Source organism: Carassius carassius, chromosome 19, assembly GCF_963082965.1.
Source record: "Carassius carassius chromosome 19, fCarCar2.1, whole genome shotgun sequence".
In the NCBI taxonomy this organism is placed as follows: domain Eukaryota; kingdom Metazoa; phylum Chordata; class Actinopteri; order Cypriniformes; family Cyprinidae; genus Carassius; species Carassius carassius.
Window position 1 is genome coordinate 28,305,332 of NC_081773.1, and position 23,935 is coordinate 28,329,266.

General features: G+C 39.2%; 1 protein-coding gene across 11 annotated transcripts in view; it reads right to left on the reverse strand.

The window, feature by feature from the left end:
- Positions 1-23,935, reverse strand: part of LOC132095506 (tensin-1-like) — a 244,394-nt gene that overhangs the window by 178,972 nt on the left and 41,487 nt on the right. Inside the window, exon 1 of one of the 11 annotated variants that reach the window (XM_059500565.1) lies at positions 16,067-16,274. The exons of 9 other annotated variants lie outside the window; for them this stretch is intronic. In XM_059500565.1, the coding sequence (XP_059356548.1) occupies positions 16,067-16,162 (96 nt within the window). In that variant the 5' untranslated portion in view covers positions 16,163-16,274. Of the gene's footprint in view, positions 1-3,549; positions 3,852-16,066; positions 16,275-23,935 lie in introns of those variants that run through there. One more of the 11 variants, XM_059500567.1, reaches the window with a different exon arrangement.

Here is a 23,935-nt window from a genome sequence, read left to right on the forward strand (position 1 = left end):
AATAAAATAAAAAAAATTCAAAAAATAAAACAGTAAAAATGTGCAGAACAGTTTCATGAGCCGCCCACAGACACTTCCAACACTGTACAGTGCAACTTGTTTGCTGTTGATTGATCTGGAGTGTAAATGGCCATTGATCACTGCAATAAGCTCTTTGACGTCTAAGATGCGTCAATATTTGCATTGGCTGAGTGGCAGAGAGCCAGCGTTTGTAAGCAACACTTCATCTCAGAGGTCTTTATGCTAAAGCCACACACAATATTTTCCTGAGTGCAAAACATTAAGAATTTAATTTCATGGATAAAACCATGCAACAACTTTCCTTTTTAGCCTCCCACTGAACCACCTGACTCCATTTTGGTAATGTCCACTTTTCATGATCCAATCAATTATTAATGGTTTAAATCAGGTAATGCACAAATTATTTTTTTCTTTTTTATCTTTTTTTGCCCTTACTCAATATCCAGTTACATTTGGAAATACGTCACATTACAGAATCAAAATCATCTGCAGATTGCACATTAACTCTAATATCTTGAAAATCTGTCATAGTATCATTCAATATTTTAGATAAGGCATTTTTGTTTGTTTGTTTTTTACATAAAATTTGTAAAAATGACCATGATGACACTTTAAATATAAATATATAAATAAATTATATATAAACTGGTAGCCATTGATTTGATGATGACAAAATGTATATTTTTGGATAAACTAACCCTTTAACATAATGTTTTATAAACAATAGATACCGTACATTTATATCAATATACGTATATATCAATATCTATCTATCTATCTATCCATATATATATATATTATATATATACATACACACACACACACACACATTTTGCAACATTCAACATTAATATTAAATAAATATTATATATTTAAAATAAAAATTAAGATTAATGTTCACAGTTAGGTCACAATACCTAATGGACTAACTAATTTCAGCAAATTCAATCTTAACATTAAGTATTACCAATATTTTTTGCTTGTGATCAAACCTTCAATAGTTTTGTTTCAACATACAAATTTACAAACAAGAGAGTGTCCAGCCCGGCTTGTCCTAAAAGTCTCAGACAGTTCATTTATAATTCAGAGTTTGGAGGAAGTGCATTCTGAGCTTTTAGGTATTGGATGTTGCCCGCTCTTTTTTTGTTACTTCTGCTTTGTCCTCTGCTGACATCAGGACAGGTTTCTCTTCAGAGGAGAACATGTCTCTTTCCATTCAATGTCATCTCTCCTCAGCAGGTAATCAAACCCATGCCAAGTATAGAGTTTGGGCCCAGGGATTTCGTTTTGGATGCCGCTAGCAAATAAATCACATCTGTTTCATTCTGAGCGCCTGTTTCCCGCATCTTCTCGTCATATATGATGACATCTACAGCTGTAGACAGAGTCCTCGTCCCTGCAAAGCCCATTCCTCTAATGCCAGTGCAGCAGGACTGCAGAATCACAGTCTGAAAGGCTCCCACTATATTCAAAAAGTGCCTGAGTTTTAGGAGGATTTGGGATCCTTTTCCACTTCATTCACTTAAGCAGAATGCTAATTAAGAGACCAGAGGGGTTGAAGAGAGAGTGAATGACCAGAGAGAAAGAGGAGAGAACACAACCATCGGCCGAGTGACAGTTAAAGGAATACTTCACCCAAAAATGACAATGTTGTCATCGTTTACTCACCCATCGGGCGAATGTCCAAGCTGCTCTTTTGCATAAAAGGATGGTCATTTATTCCATAAAGCTCCAAAAAATAGTAAAAATGTAATCCATTTGACTACATCTGAAGTCATATGATATCTTTGTGTGACTAAAATTTAAGTCATTATTCACTTTTATTATCTTCCCTTGAGAGATGCATATAGGTTACTGCGAATCTGAGACGCAAAAGTCTCCATTTAATCACAATGTGGTTTAGGAGGGAAAAAATACTTTTATTTTTCTGTCCTTTAGGCCCAGAAGAATAATATATTGCTCTCTTTTAACTCAGGAGACTTAATGGTATTCTCACAAACTCTAAGACGCTTTTCTTACAATTCTTTCAAGACATACAAATTGGCATAAATGGGACATTTGTTGAAATAAAGTGAAAGTATGGAGATATCACATGAACATGAGAACTGAACGAGACATATCTAAGTCTAAGAATGAATAAATTGGAGTAAATGGACTAACTTTTCAGCAAACTAACTTTATAAAAGAAATCTCAACAACGTCTCTAATTTGGCAAAACTCAAAAGCTTTGGGACTGGAATATGAACAACTTCTCAACAAACTCTTCCACAGCCAAATCTGAGCTTGCAGTCCCCTAAAAATGAACATCACAAGTAATGTCTCAATGGTCTCTCCAATACAAGATTTAAAAGAAGAGCAAATACAGATTTATGCACTTGCTTTTTCTGAGATTTTCTCCTGCTTCTCACATTTAAATTAAGTGAAAGTATAGAGATATAAAATGAACTTCAGAAATGGATGAGAAATATTTGAGTTAAAATTGTATTTTCAGACTTTGCAAATCTGATTATAGATCAAGATCTAATTGAGGACTTTTTCCTCTGGAGACAAGACACTTTACTCCATTTTAATTTCACTCTTCTCTAAAACAAAGATCTTATCTTTATATTAATAATTTTGATAAAAAAAAAACATCTGCACCAAAACATAGCGAAACACTTAAAATGTGACATGCACAATTAAAAAAAAAAAAACAGTTCTGATCCAAGCTCTGACTTTTCAATGCAAATGCAGTCTCTACTGAAATAAAGTGAAAGTATGGTGATATAAAATGAATATGAGAATTGAATAAATAGTCAGTGTTGGAGCTCAGCCATATGAGTCTACTGTTGTTGCATGGAAAAGAGCAGCTTGGATATTCCACCACAACCATTCTGGAACCATTCTGGCACGATTTTAATGAGATGAACCAATGATGACAATGTTGAGCACTCCATTTCTTAAAAACACAGCATATGGTGAACAGTCAAGCAACAGGCTAGTGAATGTCCAGAAAATACATTCATTTGCACCAAAACATATAATGAAAGACACTTAAGCACACTGCTCCAGCAAACCTAATTCACTGGGATCTTTAATCAAAGTAGTCCACAGCACTTGTGATCTATAGTGCATGCAGTATATGTCTTCTGAAGCTGTATGACAGCTTTGTGTGACTGATATTTAATATTCATTTTTATCATCACTTTGAGAGTGAAGTAGATTTCTGAAAATTCAAGATGTAAAATTCTCCATTTAATGCTGTCTTTGTCTAGAATATATATTTTTTAAATTTTTCTATCCTTGAGGCCCATAAGAAGCTCAGAGGTTGCTGTTTTTTTTTTTAACTCAACAGACTTGGAGTTCTCAATGAGGTTGCATTTAAGTAGCAACTTCATCTAAGATGCAGAAAATACATCCTTCTGCACCCAAACAGGACGTGCGCAATGAAACAACCAGCTCTGATCTAATTCATGGAATTATCCAAGAAAATGCAGTCTCTCCCCCAATCCCACCCATCCCAGTCAAGTGGACTGACCCACGGCTCACCCAGAACATGCAGGACAGGCAGACCCAGGTGCGTGCGCGGCCGGCCAGCGCGGCTGGCAAGTTGAGAGACACGGAGGGCATCACGGGATCAAGCTGATGGCTTCCTCTCCACTAGATCCCGCACAGGACACATAACTATTCCACACGCTGGTCCCACAACGCTCCACAGATCCATGACATGCTGAGGAGAGCTGCATCTACTGCCGATGCTGTCCTCCTCACCACTCTCTTATTCCAGGCGCCCTCCCTCTCTCCGTCTCTCTCTCTCTTTTTGGGGTCATGTAGCTCAGCTCCACAGGACAGAGGGGGAGGTGACTGAGAGCCTCTTTATTTCTCCCCACTGCTCTCCTTGTCGGCTCTAGCCCCTCCTCTCTCAATGTCTCTCTTCGGTCTTACTTTCATTCACATCTTCCACCCCCTGCTTTCCTCTCGAACCTCCCCCACGAGCAGATTTTCTCAAAGTGTGCTCGCTCGATCTCATCTCTAACTCCTCTTGCTTCTCCTGCAGTTAAATATACCTACAGGAAAGAAACATCGGAATTGTTTCTTCTAATTAAGTCACCTGTGACTCAGATTTTGTCTCCTGAGAAAAGGGCTGGGTAATATCACATGTCTAGAGTTTTAGATAAGAATAAGAGTTCTCAACCCGATCGCAGTGAGTCAAATGATTGAGATTTGAATATGAACTTGAGTACTGTCAACAAACTCAAATGATCTGACAGTAAAATGTTTGACTGTGCTGCCATGAATGAAAAATCTAATTAGGATTCTTTAATATCTCAATGGCTTCTCATAATTGCAGATTAAAAATATATATGAACTTTATCTCATCTCATCCAAAGACAAATTATCTGAGTTATGAATGAGCAATCTCTGAGTGTGAATATGTTTTTTGGGGGTACGACAGATGAAACTTTGCATGAATAAATGGATTTGAACGTTTGTTTTATAGATTTTCAGCAATCTCAACATTTTACATCAGACCATCCACATTAATTTGACAATTCTAATTTCTTACTGGATGCCAAAAATGTGGTGAAGGTGAAAAAAAAAAAACTTATAAAGTTGATACTTCATTGACAACTCCATTAACTCCAACCAATTGTCTCACACATCGTTCCTCTAGGCACCTAGGAAACTCACGAATAACTGCTTTAATATCACTATTTTCTCAAAACAAGACTGCGATTAGGTCTCTCATATCTCAGATTTGTCTCCTAAAGAAAAAAAAAACTGGTTTTGTCTAATGTGACTAGAATTTCAGAGATCTCCACAATGTCTCAAACTGTGCTGTAATTTGTAAAGATACAAAAGTCTGAGATTTGATTGAATGAACTTGAATATTTTTCATTATATTCTTTTAAAGCCAAATCATCTTAACTATGAACAGGCAATCGCTGTCAGAGCAATAGAATGTTCTCGTCGCCATCTGAAAAAGAAACATAAGAGGTATCTCTTTAATGAATCATTTCTTCTATATATATATAAAATAAAAAAAAACACGAAAGTAGAATTTAACTCTTGATTTGCAGATGTTTCCTACAGAGTTTCAGAAAGATCTCATCAATGTCTCAAACTGTGCTCAGAATTGACAAGATAATGTTGGGATCTGTTTCTTTTGATTGCAGACTTTAACTCAAACATGTAATCAGATTCTTCACAGACTAACCACATTACACAAAACACAAAACTCTTAATGCATGTCAACAATTGTCTCATGTTTGTCTATTGTCTCATAATGATATGGTCCCAAAGGAGTTCTTAAATACTTAAACATCATTGCAAACTCCATTCAGTCTTTTTAGTTATAGAAAAGCTACCTCTGAGCAACTACACTGATCCAAATACACCAAAGAAAGAAACTGCTTTAAAATCTTGATTGGTTTCCACAAGCAAAAAGATTAAATTGAAAGCAAATTAAGACGTTAGCTTCTTAGATTTGCAGTAATTTCACTCGTCTCCTCTGAGCTCATCAATGCCTCAAACAATGCTCAGATTTGCCCAGATAGACTATAGACAATCTACAATCAATACTTCAACAGGAACTTAATCATTTCGCATCAGATTATTCAAGCTATGATCTGAGATATACTCTACAAATTAAGGTTCTAGCTCTACACTTACGTACACTGCAGGTCAACTACAGTCTCGTTTGTGTTTTTAGGTCTCCTGTTAATTTTAATAGAAACAGAATCGATTCTTAAGTGACTAATGATTGAGTAATCCACAAGCCTGGAAAGAGAGCAACCTCAGAGCAATTAAATTTTCCTCTGGGTCTGCAAATCTCCTTTAATGCCACGGCTACATGCCTCTGCCCCAGATATCAGCGAAGCTGCGAGCTACTGCTTTTCTGGGGCTGTGACGCAGACATCAAATACACAGCAGCCCAACCAGCAAACAGAGCAGAGCTGAGAGCTTCATTACAGAGGCACATCAAACCTTAACCGGCCTGCCGGAGGGGAAGGTGGTCTCACTGTGGGTGTCTCTCGGTCTCTGGATGATGTCTGTAATCCCTTGGCATTTCCTCTTCATCACACTGATGAGATGAAACCTCTCCTGGGGTCAGCGCTGTTTGCTTTCACAGACATTCACCCTGTCCATCATGGCACACGGTGGACACATTTGTAATTGGGGGATGTATTAGCCACAGAAGAGCTAATTCAGACAGTCAGGCTGAATGAAATTGCCTATAAACAAGGTAAGTGTCTAGGATGGTAAATCTCGGCTGCAGAAACTCTCATGAGGAAGTGAACAAAGGTAGAGTTAACTCTAGCATCTACAAGCAAACGATGTCACATTTACAGATTGATGAGGGCTTTTGGGAAAGATCGAAATAAATGGATTTGCCCAAAAGTTCAATAAATATCTGAAATATAATCAAAGAGCTTTGCTTTAGCACTCAGATGCAAGTAGACTAGAAATCCACTAACAGAACTAGGTGTGCATGGAAAAGGTGGTTCTTTTTTTAAGATTAGATTAAAGGTAAAGTAATAATAATAATAATAGTTACATGTTGCAAAATAAAATGTAATAATAAAAATAATAATAATCTTAAAAATAATAATAGATATTGTTGTTGTTATAATAGTAATAATAACTAATAGTAGTTAGTGTCGTCAAACGAAAATAAAGTTTTTGTTTACATAATGTGTGTGTATGCGGAGTATATTTATTATGTGTATATAAATACACATGCATGTATACATTTCAGAAAAATATGTTATGTTTATATATTAAATATACTTATTCATAATATAAATTATATTAATATAAATACAGACATGTAATTACATGTAAATATTTTCAAATATATACTGTATGTTTGTGCATTATATATAAATATATACAAAACATACACAAAACACATATATTCTGCAAACAAAAACTTATTTTGGATGCGATTAATCATTTGGCAGCACCTGTTGTAGTATTACTATAATTAGTACTAATATGAGTATTATATATTAATACAATAATAATTCAGTTAATAAACAAATTACATACATAATGTGCACATTACAATTAATAATAATAATTTATAAACAATTTATTGTTATTAACATCAACAATAATCATTTATTAATAATAATCATAATTTTTGTAGTAATAGTAGTTTTAAAAATGTACATAAGGTAACAAACACTAATAGACTGGTCATGTTGTTGTTGGATTAATCAGTTGGTCACAAAGGTTGACTAATTGCTAGTAAATTGCACTTTGCTATTTGTTTTGAGACTGCGTCTGTGTAATAAATTTCGTATATTTGTAGAAATTTGAATGACAAAATGTACACAGGTTACACTAAACTACTGATTCTAGTGGAACATTTATCCACACCAGTATTGTGGTAGCAATTAATTAAATTATCTTCCCATCCCTAAATGGTACATAACAACAAATCAGCATTGTTCTTTTCTTGTCCAAGTGCATTGCTTAATGAGAATTCATGCACAATTACCTGAGAGATGTGAAGGCCAAATGATAAAACCGAAATAAGTGTGGGATTAGTTTGATTAAGTTTGTCACAATGAAAACCATCCGGTTCCCAACAGCACCTCGGAGCCTGAGGCTGTAAAAGCCTCCATTTTTATTCTTCAAGCAGATCAATCCCTTTATGAGATCCGCTCTGGTCAATAGACCGGCTAAATATACACGCGCAGAACGCCCGCGATGCGCTTTCACTCAGCTCTATTTCGAGAACACAAATCAGATGAGAAGCAATACAATATAGGGAATAATATCCGGCCTCAGATGCAGCGCATTAGAGGAGATTGGGGTCAAAACGTGCAGAAAAGAGACGATTTGAAGAGCTGAGCTTTTCTTCACAGATGGAAAGAACTGATGAAGTGAATGAATGAAAGGGCAGAGTCATTTATCTAAGGCTGATGATGTCATGAATATTCACAATGAATTTGTAATAATTTCCTATCAATATACTAACGGTCAAATGTTTGGAATAATAACTTTTAATGTTTTTAAAAGAAGTCTCTCATGCTCACCAAGGCTGTATTTTTTATTACAAAATATAATAAAAACAGTAATATAGTGACATAACTTTTTTTCCTATGTGAATAAATTTAAAAAAATGTATCATTTATTCCAGTGATGCAAAGCTGCATTTTCAGCATCATTATACCATTCAGTGTCATGTGATCCATCAGAAATCATTCTAATGTTGTCTCTTAATATAACTCATAATGTAACTTAATTTTAGTCAAATTGTGAATTGATTAATAACACCCAAAAAATAAATCTGCAATACACATGAAAAACTGTTGAAATCATGCTGTTTTACTGTTTAAAACAATTGCGACATATACGCATATATATATATATATATATATATATATATATATATATATATATATATATATATATATATATATATATATATGGCTGCATCTGGTGCCTGGATAAAATCAGGTTGTTTATTTTCAAGCCAGAACAAAATAAGTACATTCTATAACCAAAATAAACTCAAAGAGCGTACAGTATGAAACCACGTCCCTCCAGGACCCCAACATTACAGCAAGCAAACAACATCCTCTCTGTCTGGGAGCAGGAAAACAATGGAAATGGCAAACGGTCTTTACTGTAATAGATCACACTCCAATGGAAATATGAGAACACAACTGAGTAACCCGAGCTTCTCAAAACGGTCCACAGGTATCTGCACAGATACAGTATCTCCAGATGAACAGCTTAAAGCTTGTATGACCAGACAAAGTCCTAGTTTACAAGGCATATTTACAGTTTCACAAGGTAAAATGTAGAGGAGACCTGGATCGAGGTGTTGGATCACCAACTTAAAATAAGCTACCCAAATGTCTAGCTGGTGAAAAGCAAGAATATTCAAACCATTCTTCACACAACACATGAAAATGCCACTGTGGTACGTTTTCTGTCTCCCACAGAGGCAGGTCACAGAGACCGCTAATACACACATACACAAACTCAACTTTATTTTCTCTAAACTGAAAAACACCTCTTTACAACTGTTATTGCAGACATCAATTCAGACAAAAAAAGGACAAAACCGGTGACGCTGTATCTTCAGGTTGTGTGTTTGCATGTGATGTGCTGTAAACCAGAGAGGGGAAGAAGAGGTCACAACACAAAGACCAAGATTAGCACAATCAACATGCAACTTTACCGCTTTGCACAGTCAGATAAGAGCTGCGGAGAGGAAATGCTCTGGAGATGTGATTACAGTAACCTATGCTTTGAGTGCAGAAGAACGAACGGCTCCTGTACATTTCTGTGCTACAGACCAATAACCTGAGAGAACAAGAGCAGCCAGAGTGACTCCTAGTGGCCACAATGAGAACTGAGGAAGAACAGGCTCTGTTAGATTGAATAGGGTTGAGAGTAACATTTTCTGAACTCTGGAAGCATTACTGATGATCAGTCCTACCTTAGCTATTTACTGTCCAACATACTGTATTGTGAAACAAGCTTTTGACTTTTGTTTTTTGTTTTTTTAAGTCAAGGGGTTGTTCTAATGGAATTTTCTGTTAAAATGGTTAGAAAAAAAATGGTATAAAACAATGCACTTTTTAATAGTTCACATATTACATCAGTATAGACATTTTTTTTTTAAAAAGGTTTCAATTTCAAATAAATGCTGCAGAATCGCAGAAAATCTGTATGTTAGAATGATTTCTGAAGGATCATGTGACACTGAAGACTGGAAATTCAGCTTTGCCGACAAAGGAATAAAAAAGATTTTGAAGAAGAATAAAAAGAAAGTTAGACTACTTGAAATGGCAATAATACTGGATTTCACAATAGTACTGTTTTTTTACCACATTTTTGATCAAATGCATCCTTGGTGATAATAATCGTCTTTCAAAAAAAACTACCTCAAACGATAATGTATTGAGTAAAGTCAAAATGAATTTTTACAGAATTCAGAATTCTTACAGATTACAATCGTATCACATTCTGAAGTCTTTGCCGTTTTTAATCACATTGCTGCATAAATGATTTTTTTTTAAAGAAAAACAGCAGATAAAAATCTCCAGCAATGTCACACTTCATTCCAGACCAAAATATAAAATTTTACCACTTCATGAGTGGACAACCAGTACAGACGTACTGAACTCTGAAGTTCTATGGCACTCAAGTGTAAAAATGCCCTTAAACTAAAACAAAAGTGTCAATTGTCACACCAAAAGACAGACTGAATTATTGCAGACAGACAAGAGCATCAGAGCCTGAAGATGATCTGAGCAGCAGCGCTGGAGGAGGAGTCTGAAAAACACACAGCATTATCAAATCCATTAACATGGCTTCGACCTTCAGCGCAGTCCTCCTTCCTTTCAGATAAAACACAGGCATTATTCTTATTGCCTCCATTATGGAAATAAAGCTTTCTCTCGGAGCGGATAGTCTGTGTCAAACGGGGTCGAGTACAGGCTGGGGACCGTCCTGACTGAGATGGAGCAATTGCTTTATAGCTAGAGGACTGGGATCAGGATGAAAGGAGCAGAGGAAGGAAGTATGGGAGGGCAGGAAAGGAGGAGAGCAGGGCCTGGTTGAAGAAAAGTGACGTCCAGTAGAGATTTTGCTACTGTGGTAGATGCCGTATATATATTTAGATGTGAGAGTGATGAAGAAACATGGATTCATGCTTTTGTTAGAATTTAGTTGCTTACAGTTAAACTGTTGTCGATGAAAACAAGAAAATACTATGTTGGTCTTTCTACATTAAAATTTCAAAAATTCCAAATATTCTACGCTAAAAAGTGAAACCAAAATTAAAAAAAAAAAATTCTAATAATTAAAATAATAATTTAAAGCAACTTTTTGGAAAAACTATTAATTATAATAATATTTTTTCTACCCTTAAATGTTTTGTCAATATAATAATCTATTAACTATACTTTTTAAACATCTGAATTAGATTTTATTTTTATATTTTCAGTTTTAACTTTAATTTTAGCTGAAATTGTAGTAATTTTGTTGTGTTTTGTCATTTATATAATTGCTTTGTATATATAGTATTTACTAGTTGTCGACCAATATATCACCAAGGCCGATATATCGGCCGATATTTTGCATTTTTCAAATATCGGCATCGGCCGATAAGTTTTCTGCTTGGCCGATGTGTTCGAGGTGGGACTTTTATTTTGACGGTGCTGACTTTTTATAAAAGTATTAAAACGATTTATTTTATATTAGGCCTATTATTAATATAAAGGCAAACATTATAATACTTTCTCATTTGCTGTCAGCATTAAGCAAATACGCATTTATATCATTTAAACAAATCTTTGAATGACTAATGAACATTTAATTTCACAAACTTTGCAAACTCGGTCGAATCCAGCTGTGAGATCTTGTGAAGTGTGCATTTTTATCCAGCATGATCATGTGTTCTCTGTGTGATGGTCGGTTCATGTGAATTGAATGCTTTAAACTGTAAACTTGTGATTTCAAATTTTGCTGTGCTTTATGCATTTGCCCACTGTCAAATGTAAAATGAGGGTTACCCTGGCTTCATTTAAAAAATATGATTCCAAATGCACAAAAACTTCCCAGAATACGGAGTGTCCTATTGGTTACAGTGTTTACTTTTTTGTTATAATTTTATTAAATATTTATTAATTTGTGAAAAATACTGTTATCTAAAGTATGTTTCTTTTACACATTTATTGTTTAATCCATTGTCAAATGAATTCAATTTTCTTAAATATTAATAATAATAAAAAATATATATCAGCTTTATATTGACTATCACCCCCCTCCCCCCGCTTTCCAAGACATCGGCAGTCAAAAAATACATATCAGTCGACCACTAGTATGTACTCTTTTATTTAGATATTGTACTTCAACTTTAAATGAATATGAGAAATGCTGACTTGGCAAATGGCTGAAATAAATAATTTTTTAACACAATTACGCGTGTAAGAATAAATGAAAGCATACAGAAAAGATGACTTGTTTTCAATTAGTGTGTTTTGAAATGAAGTGATATCACTTGTTTAATATTACTTGAGTATTACTCTATAACCCCAAGCAAACACACACAGCATCTGCTCCTCTCTTCTATCCATGGAAAACAATGAAGACACACCCACTCTTACTTCACGTGTAACAGCACGTTTTCCTGAGTGGTCTTTCTAAAAGGAGTAGCACACACACACACACACACACACTCCTAGCAGAACACAATGACTATCACTAAAAACACTAGGCTCTGGATCCTTCTGTGGTTTGATGTCATTCTGACCTATTACACACCACCGCTGCGAGAGCCAAAGCAAACTATCAAACCCTACGCTTATCAAACTTATCTTGCTTGAAAACGCAGGATATCCAGACAGTTCTGTAATCAGTACATTGTGGGCGTCAGATCAGTGAGCTTCTCTGCTTGTCAAACTTTTATGTAACATGTTTGTTTATATCCTTTCAAAGGAACCAGCCCCTCAGCAGCTTCTCGTCAGATGCTCATGGATATGTTATGTTATCTCATCCACAGCAACTGTGGGAACTCCATACTCACATAATTACATGATATCCAATACATAACAAACTGCTATTGTTAATGAAAAGTGCTCCATGACTTAATAAGATTACTCACACCACCCTGATGAGCTCCTTCCTTTGACATTGTAAGTAAATGTGTAACGTAATATTCTCACATTTCTCAGGACAATAATTTAAAGAATGGGAAAACAAGACCAAACATGTTCAGATTGAGCTGTAACATCTGCTCCATTCAAAGACCTTGTGAGAAGCCTATATATAAAGCATTAATATATTTGAAATGCAGATAAAATGTATATAAACAATAATCATAATTATATATACATAAATATTTAATACAAATATATTTAGATTTTATATATTATATTTAATATGAATAATTTATAGAAAATGTTATTTTGTGTGTGTATTTAAAACGGATCGAAAATATAAAAAATTACAAAATGTTTTAAATAGTAACACTTATTAAAAGTTAATTTTAACAAATTAATATATAAAAATAGATTTTATATATATATATATATATATATACTGTATATATATAGAATTGACCATATTTTATTAATAAAAATCATGAGGCAGTGTTGACAAGTTTCTGTGCTCCTCAATGTTTCTGTGTGCGCACTGCATGATCTCCGATCTCTGTGTGTGAGCGATGTGTGTGTGAGTTTGTTCATAAAAAGCAGTGTATTAATATAGAACGGTGATTCAACTGACCTGGAATTACCTGTGCATTAAACGCTTTAACTGCATACCAGCCAGCCAATCCAAACAGACCATGGTAAAATAAAACTATGTAACTCTAAAAACTCTACTTTTATTTTCATGGCCAGCATGCATTTAAAAAAGGATGCACTCAAAAACGGTGTTAAGGACACAACGTCCATCTCAGATGACCTCGTCTCCCTCTGCCAAGTGTGTGAGTGGCTTTTAATTTACGAGCAGTAAAGACATTAGGTAAATGAGAGGAAAAGTGCTTTATCTTGCCCAATGATAAATGCAAGAAGAAAAACAGCAAGGAGTGCTATCAAAATGCCAATATCCTATAATTGATTTCAGGGTGAAAGAGAAAGGCCTGCTAAGATCACATTATGTCCACCGTCTCTCTTCAGGCAGGACATACTGACTTTGTTTCTTAGTTGCCAAATGGTACTTTTTCATCAGTATGTGTGTATAAGGAGATATCACATTATGTTCTTAATTGAAGCTGTCTCTGCCACTAGTGTCACCAAAGAAATTTGCAAAAACATACAGTCATAAAAAGTCCAGAAGGATTTTTCACTAGAATAATCTGCAAACTGGACCAGATGTTACAAGTGTCTATGTTACAAGTCTAATGACAGTGTTCACCACCTCCTTGTTATCACAATGGCTGGTAATATCCGCCGCTGTTGTATGAACACTCGTAAATACATAGGACCCTTTTGTCCGTGTCTATTTTGCCTCTACACATGTCTGGTGTATCTGTAGACGCTTGATTTGTGGCCAGACCAGCAGATAGAAGCACAAAGATGTTTCTGGCCTTCCTCCAAGCAGCCTGGTCTCATAATCTCAAAGCTGAGTGCAGACTATGAGGAGTGATCACCAAATCCAGAATTGTACCAAAACCCATCATTGTGAGAGGTTCTGCAGGGAGCCATGATAAGCGTTTGGTTGTATGGTGGCCCCGAGCCAATGTGGAAATGGTACAATGGTCTGTACACTGCAGATATCGACTGCTCTTTATACATGCTGAGTGATCGTTTGACATGCATTGATCGTCATCCAGCAGACGTCATTCCTGCCAGAGTCGGGACACTTTCGCCAACACTTGAAGACGAAAGATACAATTGTAAAAAAAGATTAATACTGTCTGAAACATACACTTTGTGCTTCAAAATGTCAAATATCACTTTCACAACACAATTAAATTAGTCATTTACATTTTATATTTATGCAAAGTCCACATGCATTGACTGATGGAATATTCATTGTCCATTTAATAGACTGCATCTTTATTATTGGATTCAAGATACACATTTTATAGTTCATGAATTGTGCTCGCACCTATTACCCTGTGGTGACATAATCGAGTGTTTCTTTAGATGCTGTTTCTTCATGCAACACCACTGCACTTTAAAAGGAAATATACATTTTTTTATATTTTTGAATGAACACTCTTATGCTCAAGACTGCATTTATTTACAATGAAATTTGATTATAATTTAAAATCACTTTTTTTTATTTGAACTTATTTTAAAATGTAATTTATTCCTGTGATCAAAGCTGTATCTTCTGCATCATTCCTCCAGTCTTCAGTGTCACATGATACTTCAGAAATCATTTCAATATGCTGATTTGAGGCTCAAGAAACATTCCTTATTATTATAAGTGTTGAAAACAGTTCTGCTGCTTATTATTTCTGTAAATACTGAGGAATTTTTTTTCTTTTTGCAGATTCTTATCTCAAAAACAGAAAAGATCAATAGAACAGCATTTATTTGAAATAGAAATCATTAATAACATAGTAAATGTCTCATTGTAATTTTTGATCAATTGACTGCATCCTTGCTGAATAAAAGTATTTATTATCAATATCATTTAAAAACAAAAATTCTTACTGACCCCAAACAGAAATGTATACCTTTTGATAAAGTTTTTGGTTTTATTAATAATATTAACAGGAGAAAAGTTAAATGTAAATCTGAAACAAAAAATGAAAAGTGCAAGAGAGACAGAAGAGAGACAGCATTTGACCAATCATCTGCGAAAGAGAAACCACATTTATACTGAAGTTATAAGTGTGCGTTGTATTCCACGTATTCACACATATTCATTTAATTGTTTATTTCAGAAATATTATTGCATCTGAATGCCAAATTTTCCATTACAGCAACACTTTCTTATGGTAACACAGCCTGTTATAAGATGTGAGATTTCAAACGTTCCAAAAGAGAGATGAAACTAGACCTACTAACTCTACACAAATTTCCACTTAAATCCAGATCGAATCCATTTACCACCAAAATCAACTTATAGTACAGTTTGGAAAGAGCATCTCACACTCACACTATTCGATGGGAGATTTATCCAGACACATTAATTTATGTCTAAAGTGAATGCAAACCGATGTAAAAAAATAAATAAAAAATAAAACAAATCATGGCAGGACTTTATGGCAGGACTTCCTAGTTTTACAGAGCTTTACAAGCTAAATGTCAAAATAGAAACAATACAGTCATGCACACTAGCAGCTCATTGTTATGATAATCAATTAAGTGGCTGTGAAAGCGCCCAGCCACCTCAAGATGAAATTTTACAACCTGCAATATTTCAAACGTACCACAACCTCTAGATATTAAAGGTCATCCACTCAAGCTAAGTGTTGCTGCTGTAAAAACTGGTACGTCCTCTTAGTGATTGACATTGTGGATTATGGTGTGTCATCCGGTGAAGAACAAACATGGAAATGCACCAACTAGTCTAAAACGATAAACACGACAAGGGATGGTTCATGTAACAGCACTTGAGGAGGATGCAGGCTTACCTTCCCTGTCTTGGACAGTTTGAGTGGAAAGAAGCAAAAGAAGAGGAACTTCGCCCAATTGAGAAAAGCTGCCAAGCACCAGTTCAAATGGGCCATCCTGGACCGTACTTGTATCCTGAATGCCCTTCTACGTTATCCCAACACACTCGATTTAATTAGGGTTCTATCACAAGGATAAAAGGAGACAGCCTACAAATTTAAAATCAAACTACCAGTCCGTCTTCATTCACTTGCTCGGTTGTCTCTCAACGGGGCGTCCCTGAGAGCTGCACTCGACTCAGGTTGGCTGTACCCCTGATGTGAGCACATGCAGAGGGTTGCTGCTGCCTCTCATTCACTGAATGCTGCAGAAGCAGCAGAGAGGAGGGGGAATGGAGTGGAGGGGGTTGGGAAGGGGTGAACGGCGTTCATCACCGACAGAGAAACACAAGGGATCATTGCTGGAGACCAAAATTACCACTCGGCCAGCACTAAATGAAATCTAAAATGTTGCCAAGTAAATACCAGATGACTGGTAACATACTGGTAATCTCCAATCACAAAATGACCCTCGCTGATAGTAAGTGATGTCCACAAATTCAAATTCAAACTAAAACTGCATACTAAAGAAAATGCATCTTCCAATAACTTTTCCCATTTACTTTACTAAAGGACACAATGAATCCAATGGAGGAATAGAATAGAATTGAATTGAATAGCATAGTTGAATTCTTCAATAAAGATTCACAAACAATATGAAATCAAACACTAAAACTGCCTACTAAAGAAAATGCATATTATAACAACTTTTCCCATTGGATTTATTAAAGAACACAGAATAGTAGAGTAGAGTAGAGTAGAGTAGAATAAAATCGAATATCAAACACTGAAACTGCATATTAAAGAAAATGTATCATATAAAAACTTTTCCCATTGGATTTACAAAATGTACACAGTGAAAGAATAGAATAGAATAGAATAGAATAGAATAGAATATCTGCCTACTAAAGAAAAATCATTTCCACTGGACTTACTAAAGGAGTATAGAATAGAATATATATTGCCCAAGCATGTAAATCTGTCATGCATATGAAACAGTAAATAATTTACTGAAGATTTACAAACAATAAGAAATCAAACATCAAAACTGTCTGCTAAAAAAAACTGCATCTTATAACAACTTTTTCCATTGGAATTACTTAAGAACACAGCATAATAGAAAATAATAGAATAGGACAGAATAGAATAGAATATCAAACTGAAACTGCCTACTAAAGAAAATTTGTTTTCCATTGGTTTTACTAAAGAATATAGAATAGAATAGAATAGAAAAGAAAGAAAAGAATACAATAGAATAGTAATTGTCATAGCTTGTGCTTAATAGTCATGGAGGTGTTCTATGTTGCAAAGAAAATCTTAAAATTCTGAAAAATGGGCTTCATGCTCTTTAAGCAAAATATAAATATAAATATTAAAAGCAGCCCTGGTGGACTCATCACTTTGATTCAGAATACCATAACATCACATCCACTGTTACAATGGAGAATGACATGTAAAATGAGCACATGAAATGGAGTACAGCACCCCAGGGAGATCCTGTTCGGACAGGAAGGAGTTACATAATTAAGATTGACTAGCTTTAACAAAATTGCAAAATGGGCTTGCTCTTGACCCTGTGGGACATATCTGCCCATCTGAGTAAACGTTCTCATTAGGAATATTAAGAATAACGGATTTCACAAACATAGCAGACTCACATCTGATGGGTACAGTATGCTTGTCAAGAGAGCAATATGAATTAACAGAGCAGTGGATGAAATATATATTAGCCAGTAGGACAAAGGAAATTTATATAGAATCTTCAATCTAAATGTCAACAGAACACAGTTTAAAAGATAAGGATTTTATAGCAGATGAAGAACAGAGGAGAAACAGCTGATACCACAATGCTTTAGTTACCACATTACAAATATGACCAAATGACAAATTTAGAGGACAACTGCACCATCCCATAAAAACAAATCAGAATTCAAAGCAAAGATTTCAATTTAAGGCATAACAGCAAACCAACAATGCATTGTGACAAAAACCTATTCAAAATACACTTACAATCCAACTCTAAAAAGAAAGTACAGACTAAAATAATAAAAATATAAAATTAATAAAAAATTAACTATTTTACTATTTTGTTAATATGCATGTTTGGTGTTCACTGTAAAACTACAAAAATAAATGATAGAATTCGGTAAAAACAGTAACACAATACTTAGTTCTGAGAAAATCCTGAGACAAAAAAGACAGCGCTGCAACACATAATCCCAGACTATAAACTAAAAAATAAAACATAAAAGCACAATTATCAGGGCATGTAAAAAATTATTCTATAAATGTAAATTGTGAGATAAAACATAATAACAAATTGAGACTAAATTGAGATATATCAGAATTCTAAAGTCAGAATTCCAAGTTAACCCTCTACAGTCTGAGGGGGTTTTGGGGCCCTAGAGTATCTCAAATTATTATTATTATCTTTTTTTTCTGAGAATAGTGAGAAACAATGTCTGAATTGTGAAATGTAAACTCAATCATCAGCAAAAAAAAAAAGTAATTACCGTATATTTCGGAATATAAGTCGCACCTGAGTATAAGTCGCATCAGTCCAAAAATATGTCATGATGAGGAAAAAAAGTGTGTACCGAATGCAATATTTTGTTTGCGGAACATAGGTACATTTTCGTGTTTCCAAACAAATATATTAAGTGGCGGAAGTCTCCGCGTTCAGCGCAAATCCCGCCCTGCAGCTGATTCTAATGCCGGTGACACACTGGCTGCGTGGCGTGAGCGTGGCGTTTCTGCTGCGTGTCAGGTGTGTGACACCTGCTTCGTGTTCTTTTTGTCTTTTCACACCAGAATCGTGCCTTTACGCGGCACTGGCGCGCTGCTGCTACTGTAAGTGACATAGAGGGAGGCCGCCGACAGACCAGGATTTTGTCTTCACGACAACAATATCTATACTTCATGTTGAGCATAAATATAAAGCCTACTGATAAAGGACACCGTCAACAGTATTGACGGCAAAATAGACTATGTTTGACAGGTGCAATATGCCAGTGTGTCACCGGCCTAAGGTTTTCAAAAGGCATCACGCGAGAGTGAACATCACTACAACTAGGAAAAAAATGATTGTAATTCAAACGCAGCTCCCGTCGGCATTTAAACAGACCTTTGCTCTTAATTCCGATCGGGCCAACGCAATAACGAAATCTGAGCAGGTCTAAACTGAAAACTGAAACTGTTGATGCTGCACTTTACCCTTTGGAAAAGCTATATATATATTTTAAATATTAGCAGGCCTACAAGCTGGGATTGGTAATGTTGCACTGTAATCATAGTTCTCTTACGAGAGTTCTCTCGTACTGCGTTTTAGCTAAGACGCTACGGGAAAAGTCTCTTTTCACGATATACTTAAGCAAAAAATTATCCTTAATTTTGAATTTTTGTATAGCGCATTTGCAGCAGTACACAGCCATAGGCGAGACGGTTTGCTCGCTCATTGGCTGCTCTGCGGCAACTGCACAGCCTATCGAGCGCAGGCTGATGCAACATCAGACCAATAAGGGCGCTTCGCGCCCTTCATGCCACTTCCTGCCGAAACGGGTGTGGCCCGACCCTATAAAAGGAGCTCGAAAAGGCTGACTCACCTGATTTTTCATCTCTTCAGTGAAGCTCACGCATCGCTGGATCACGAAGGAAGCAAGCGCCGTCTGATAGGCATCTCAGCGGGACGAGCCACTTCTGAAGCTGCTGGCCTTCGCCGCCTTCCACTGCCGTTCCTGCTGCGCTCTCCGGCGCCTATATCCTTTTTATATCCTTGTGTGTGTTCGCCCTGTGTGTTTACACTCATAAAAGAGCTGCGTCTTTTTAAAGATGCTCTCGTGCGGCTCGTGCAGAGCACGTCACGTCATCTGTGACTCCTGCCTGTGTGAGGATCATGCAGCGCTCGCGCTCGCTGACGGCGGCTGCCCTCACTGCGAGCTACTGCCGATGGTGACTCTGAGGACTCGCCTGGCATTCTTCTCCAAGGCTGCATCCTCCGCTGCGCCGCAGCGCCGTAAAAAGCGCCGCTCTCAGCATTTACCGGAACCGCCTCCAGCTCTACCGAGCTCGCCGGTTCTCCCCGCTTCACCGGCCTCCCCTGCATCGCTTTCCGATGGTCAGCGCCCGCTGTCTGCTGCCGCGTCCTCCGAGGAAGTGGATCTCAGGGCCGCGTCGGAGGAAGAGGACACGTGCTCTCTGCTAGCTTCGGGCAGTGAGGATTGGGCGAGCTCCGCGGATCTCACGCCTTCTGGTCAGAGGCCCAGCAGACGGGCTGATATCGACAAGGAGCTGATGCGAGTGCTCACGCTGGCCGCGGCGAGCCTCGGCCTCGAGTGGTCTGCACCAGCGCCCCCTTCTCGTTCCCGGCTGGATGGTAGCTTTCTCCCGGATGAGCGTCTTTCTCCCAGCTCGAAGCACGCCCCGTTTCTTCCTGAGCTTCACGAAGAAGTGGCGAAAGCTTGGAACGCTCCATTCTCGGCGAGAATTCGTTTATCTGTTTCACCAACATTCTCCACACTGGACGATGCTAAAAACAGAGGCTACCAGTCACTTCCGCCGGTGGAACAGGCTATAGCAGTGCACCTTTGCCCAGTGGATCTTCTCTGCTGCTGGGCAGGCTGCGTCTGCGCTACACACCATGGCCACGCTGCAGATTTTCCAGGGCGATCTCCTCCGCAAGCTGGATGAGATGGGACCTGAAGCGATCTGTCTCGCAGATCTGAGGAGTGCTTCGTAACTCTCCCTCCGCGCTAATAAGTCCGCTGCACAGGCCATGGGACGGGTTATGGCTTCCGCTACGGTGGCTGAGAGGCATTTGTGGCTAACGCTTTCGGACATTGCAGAGTCTGAGCGCGCTGCGTTCCTTGACGTGCCCCTGACTCCTGCTGGCCTCTTCGGATCGTCTGTCAACGAGTTTGTCAAGAGATTCGTCGAGGATCAGAAAGCGTCACAAGCGTTTAAGCACCTCCTGCCAAAGCGCTCCGGTTCTGCAGCGAGCCGCGCTAGACCGGCCCCACAAAGCTCTCAGTCACGCCCACAGTTACTCGCAGACATCACGAGTCCCACGGGACCCACTCAGCCCTCCCTCAATCGGTTAAGCGCCGGGACGGGGTCGAGGAGGAGCGATCTGCCCGCTGTGATTAGCGCGCTCCCCGCCTCAAATGCCACAGGCGTAAAGCCCATGGTGCAGCGCACCCAAGCGCCGCCGTTGCCCAGTCAACAGAGCACGCTTCGCATCCAGCCCTTAGCCATTCATGCAATGCAAATGCATGGTCAGCGCTTCCAGGGGTTTCGGATTGGGTGCTAGGCATTATAAAGAGAGGCTATTCGCTACAGTTTTTTCGACGCCCTCCGCGCTTTTTAGCGCGCGTCGAAACTACGGTCAAAACAGAAGTAGCACACATACTTCGGGCCGAAATATCAAAACTGTTGAGCAAAGGGGCTGTAGAGCCTGTGTCTCAAGCTCAAAGCGAGGGGGGGGCTGTACAGCAGATACTTTCTAGTGCCCAAGAAAGACGGGGGTCTCAGGCCCATACTGGATCTAAGACAGCTGAACAAGGCATTGGTGAAACGCAGTTTCAGAATGCTTACGACCAGGAAGCTCCTCGCGCATATTCGCAGAGGAGACTGGTTCATGTCAATAGATCTGAAGGACGCGTATTTTCAAATACAGATAGCGTCAAGTCACAGGCGATACTTGAGATTCGCCTTCGAGGGCCAGGCATACCAGTTTACAGTCCTGCCGTTCGGCTTGTCCGTAGCTCCTCGTACGTTTACGAGGTGCATGGACGCAGCGCTCGCTCCTCTCAGACTCAGAGGCATGCGAGTGCTGAACTATTTGGACGACTGGCTGATTCTGGCTCAATTACGAGTGGAGCTCGTGGAGCACAGGGCCGTTTTACTCGATCACCTCGAGAAACTCGGTCTCAGTGTCAACTGGACGTAGAATCCGCTGAACCCCAGTCAGACGATACTGTTTTTGGGTATAGCTCTGGACTCACGTTCCATGACGGCGCGGCTGTCACCACAGCGCGCTTTGGGCATTCAGCGCGCAGCGAGTTCTCTCCGCTGCGGCGCGACCGTTTCGCTCAGAGAATGTCAGAAGATGCTGGGTCTCATGGCCTAAGCATCTCCAGTTCTGCAGTTGGGCCTGCTCCGCATGCGCCCCCTGCAGTTCTGGCTGAAAGCGCGGGTACCGCGCGGAGCGTGGGTATCTGGTCGACTGCGTCTCAAGGTCGATCAGAAACCCTGGACAGCGAACGACTGGTACCAATCAGGTGTAAGCCTGGGGACTTCCTCGAAAGTGAAGATGGTGTCGACGGACGCCTCCACTTTGGGATGGGGAGCGCTGCTCGAGGGCAGACCGTCCTTTGGCCTGTGGTCAGAACGGGAAAAGCTCCAACATATCAACTGTCTGGAAATGCTGGCAGTGGAGAACGCGCTGACGCGCTTTTGTCCCCGAATCAAGGGCCGCCACGTCTTAGTCCGTTCGGACAACATGTCTGTGGTGTCCTACATAAATCGCCAGGGCTGTCTCGGGTCCCGAAACCTGTACAGGCTGACGGAACGCCTCCTGGTTTGGGCTCAGTGCAACTTGCGCTCGCTGAGGGCAGTTCATGTGCCTGGGCTACAGAATCTGGGTCCAGACAGGCTGTCCAGAAACAACATTCCCACGGGCGAATGGTCTCTACACCCGCAATCAGTCCGGCTGAAAACGCTCACTGCCCCGCGTTCTTTTCCAAGAACGAAAGCGCGCTGTCACGGAGATGGCCGTGCTGCCCGCTTTATGCTTTCCCTCCCGTCTCCCTCCTTCCGCAGGTGATAGAACGGGTGAGAGAAACGAGATGTTCAATACTGCTTGTAGCACCTTTTTGGAAGAACCAACCATGGTTCCCAGATTTGATGCAGTTAGCAGACATCGCCCCGTGGCCAGTGCTGTTGAGGAGGGACCTCCTCTCACAGGCCAGGGGCTCGATTTGGCACCCTCAACCGGAGTTGTGGTCCCTCCATGTGTGGTCCCTCTCAAACCTAGGCACGGTTATGTGCCGAAGTCCCTCAACACGCCGTTTCGGGCTCAGGTTATTGCCCTGTCTGCCCTGTCGGTGTCAGGAGAGGATGGAGACTCGAGTCTTCTTTGCCCTGTTAGGGTTTTAAGAGCTTATGTGTCTCGCTCCGCGGTCTTTCGACAGACTGAGCAGCTGTTTGTCTCGTTCAGTGGACGTTCCAAGGGAATGGCTGTTTCGAGACAGACTCTATCCAGATGGATAGTTGACGCCATAGCGTTAGCTTACGCTTCCAGGGGCCTTCAGTGCCCACTGGGCGTCAGAGCACACTCCAGAAGGGGCGTCGCCTCGTCGTGGGCGTCGTCTACTGGGATCTCCTTGCAGCATATATGGCGGCAGGTTGGGCCTCGCCATCTACAAGCAAGGCTGCTGTCGGTATAGTCGAATCAGGGCCCTGATGGGAATTCTGAGTTTGTGAGCGTTATGCGCTGCCGACTGTTATATGGGCAGTATTGCGTAAGACCCTCATTGCCACATTGGTCAGGCCTTGCCTCGACTGTGTGATGTCATATTGCTGCATCTACGGGTGCTGCTAGATATGGGACGGAGGGCCCCCCCCTCCCTCCTGTCCTGTGAGTCCCTCGGGTGACTGTGCACTGTATATCCTGGGCGTTGCTTCAGGTTTATTGGTGTGTGATCCCTGCGCGCACAGCGTTTTACATGGGGTTCCCGTAGCGTCTTAGCTAAGACGCAGTACGAGAGAACTCTCGTAAGAGAACGTACTCGGTTA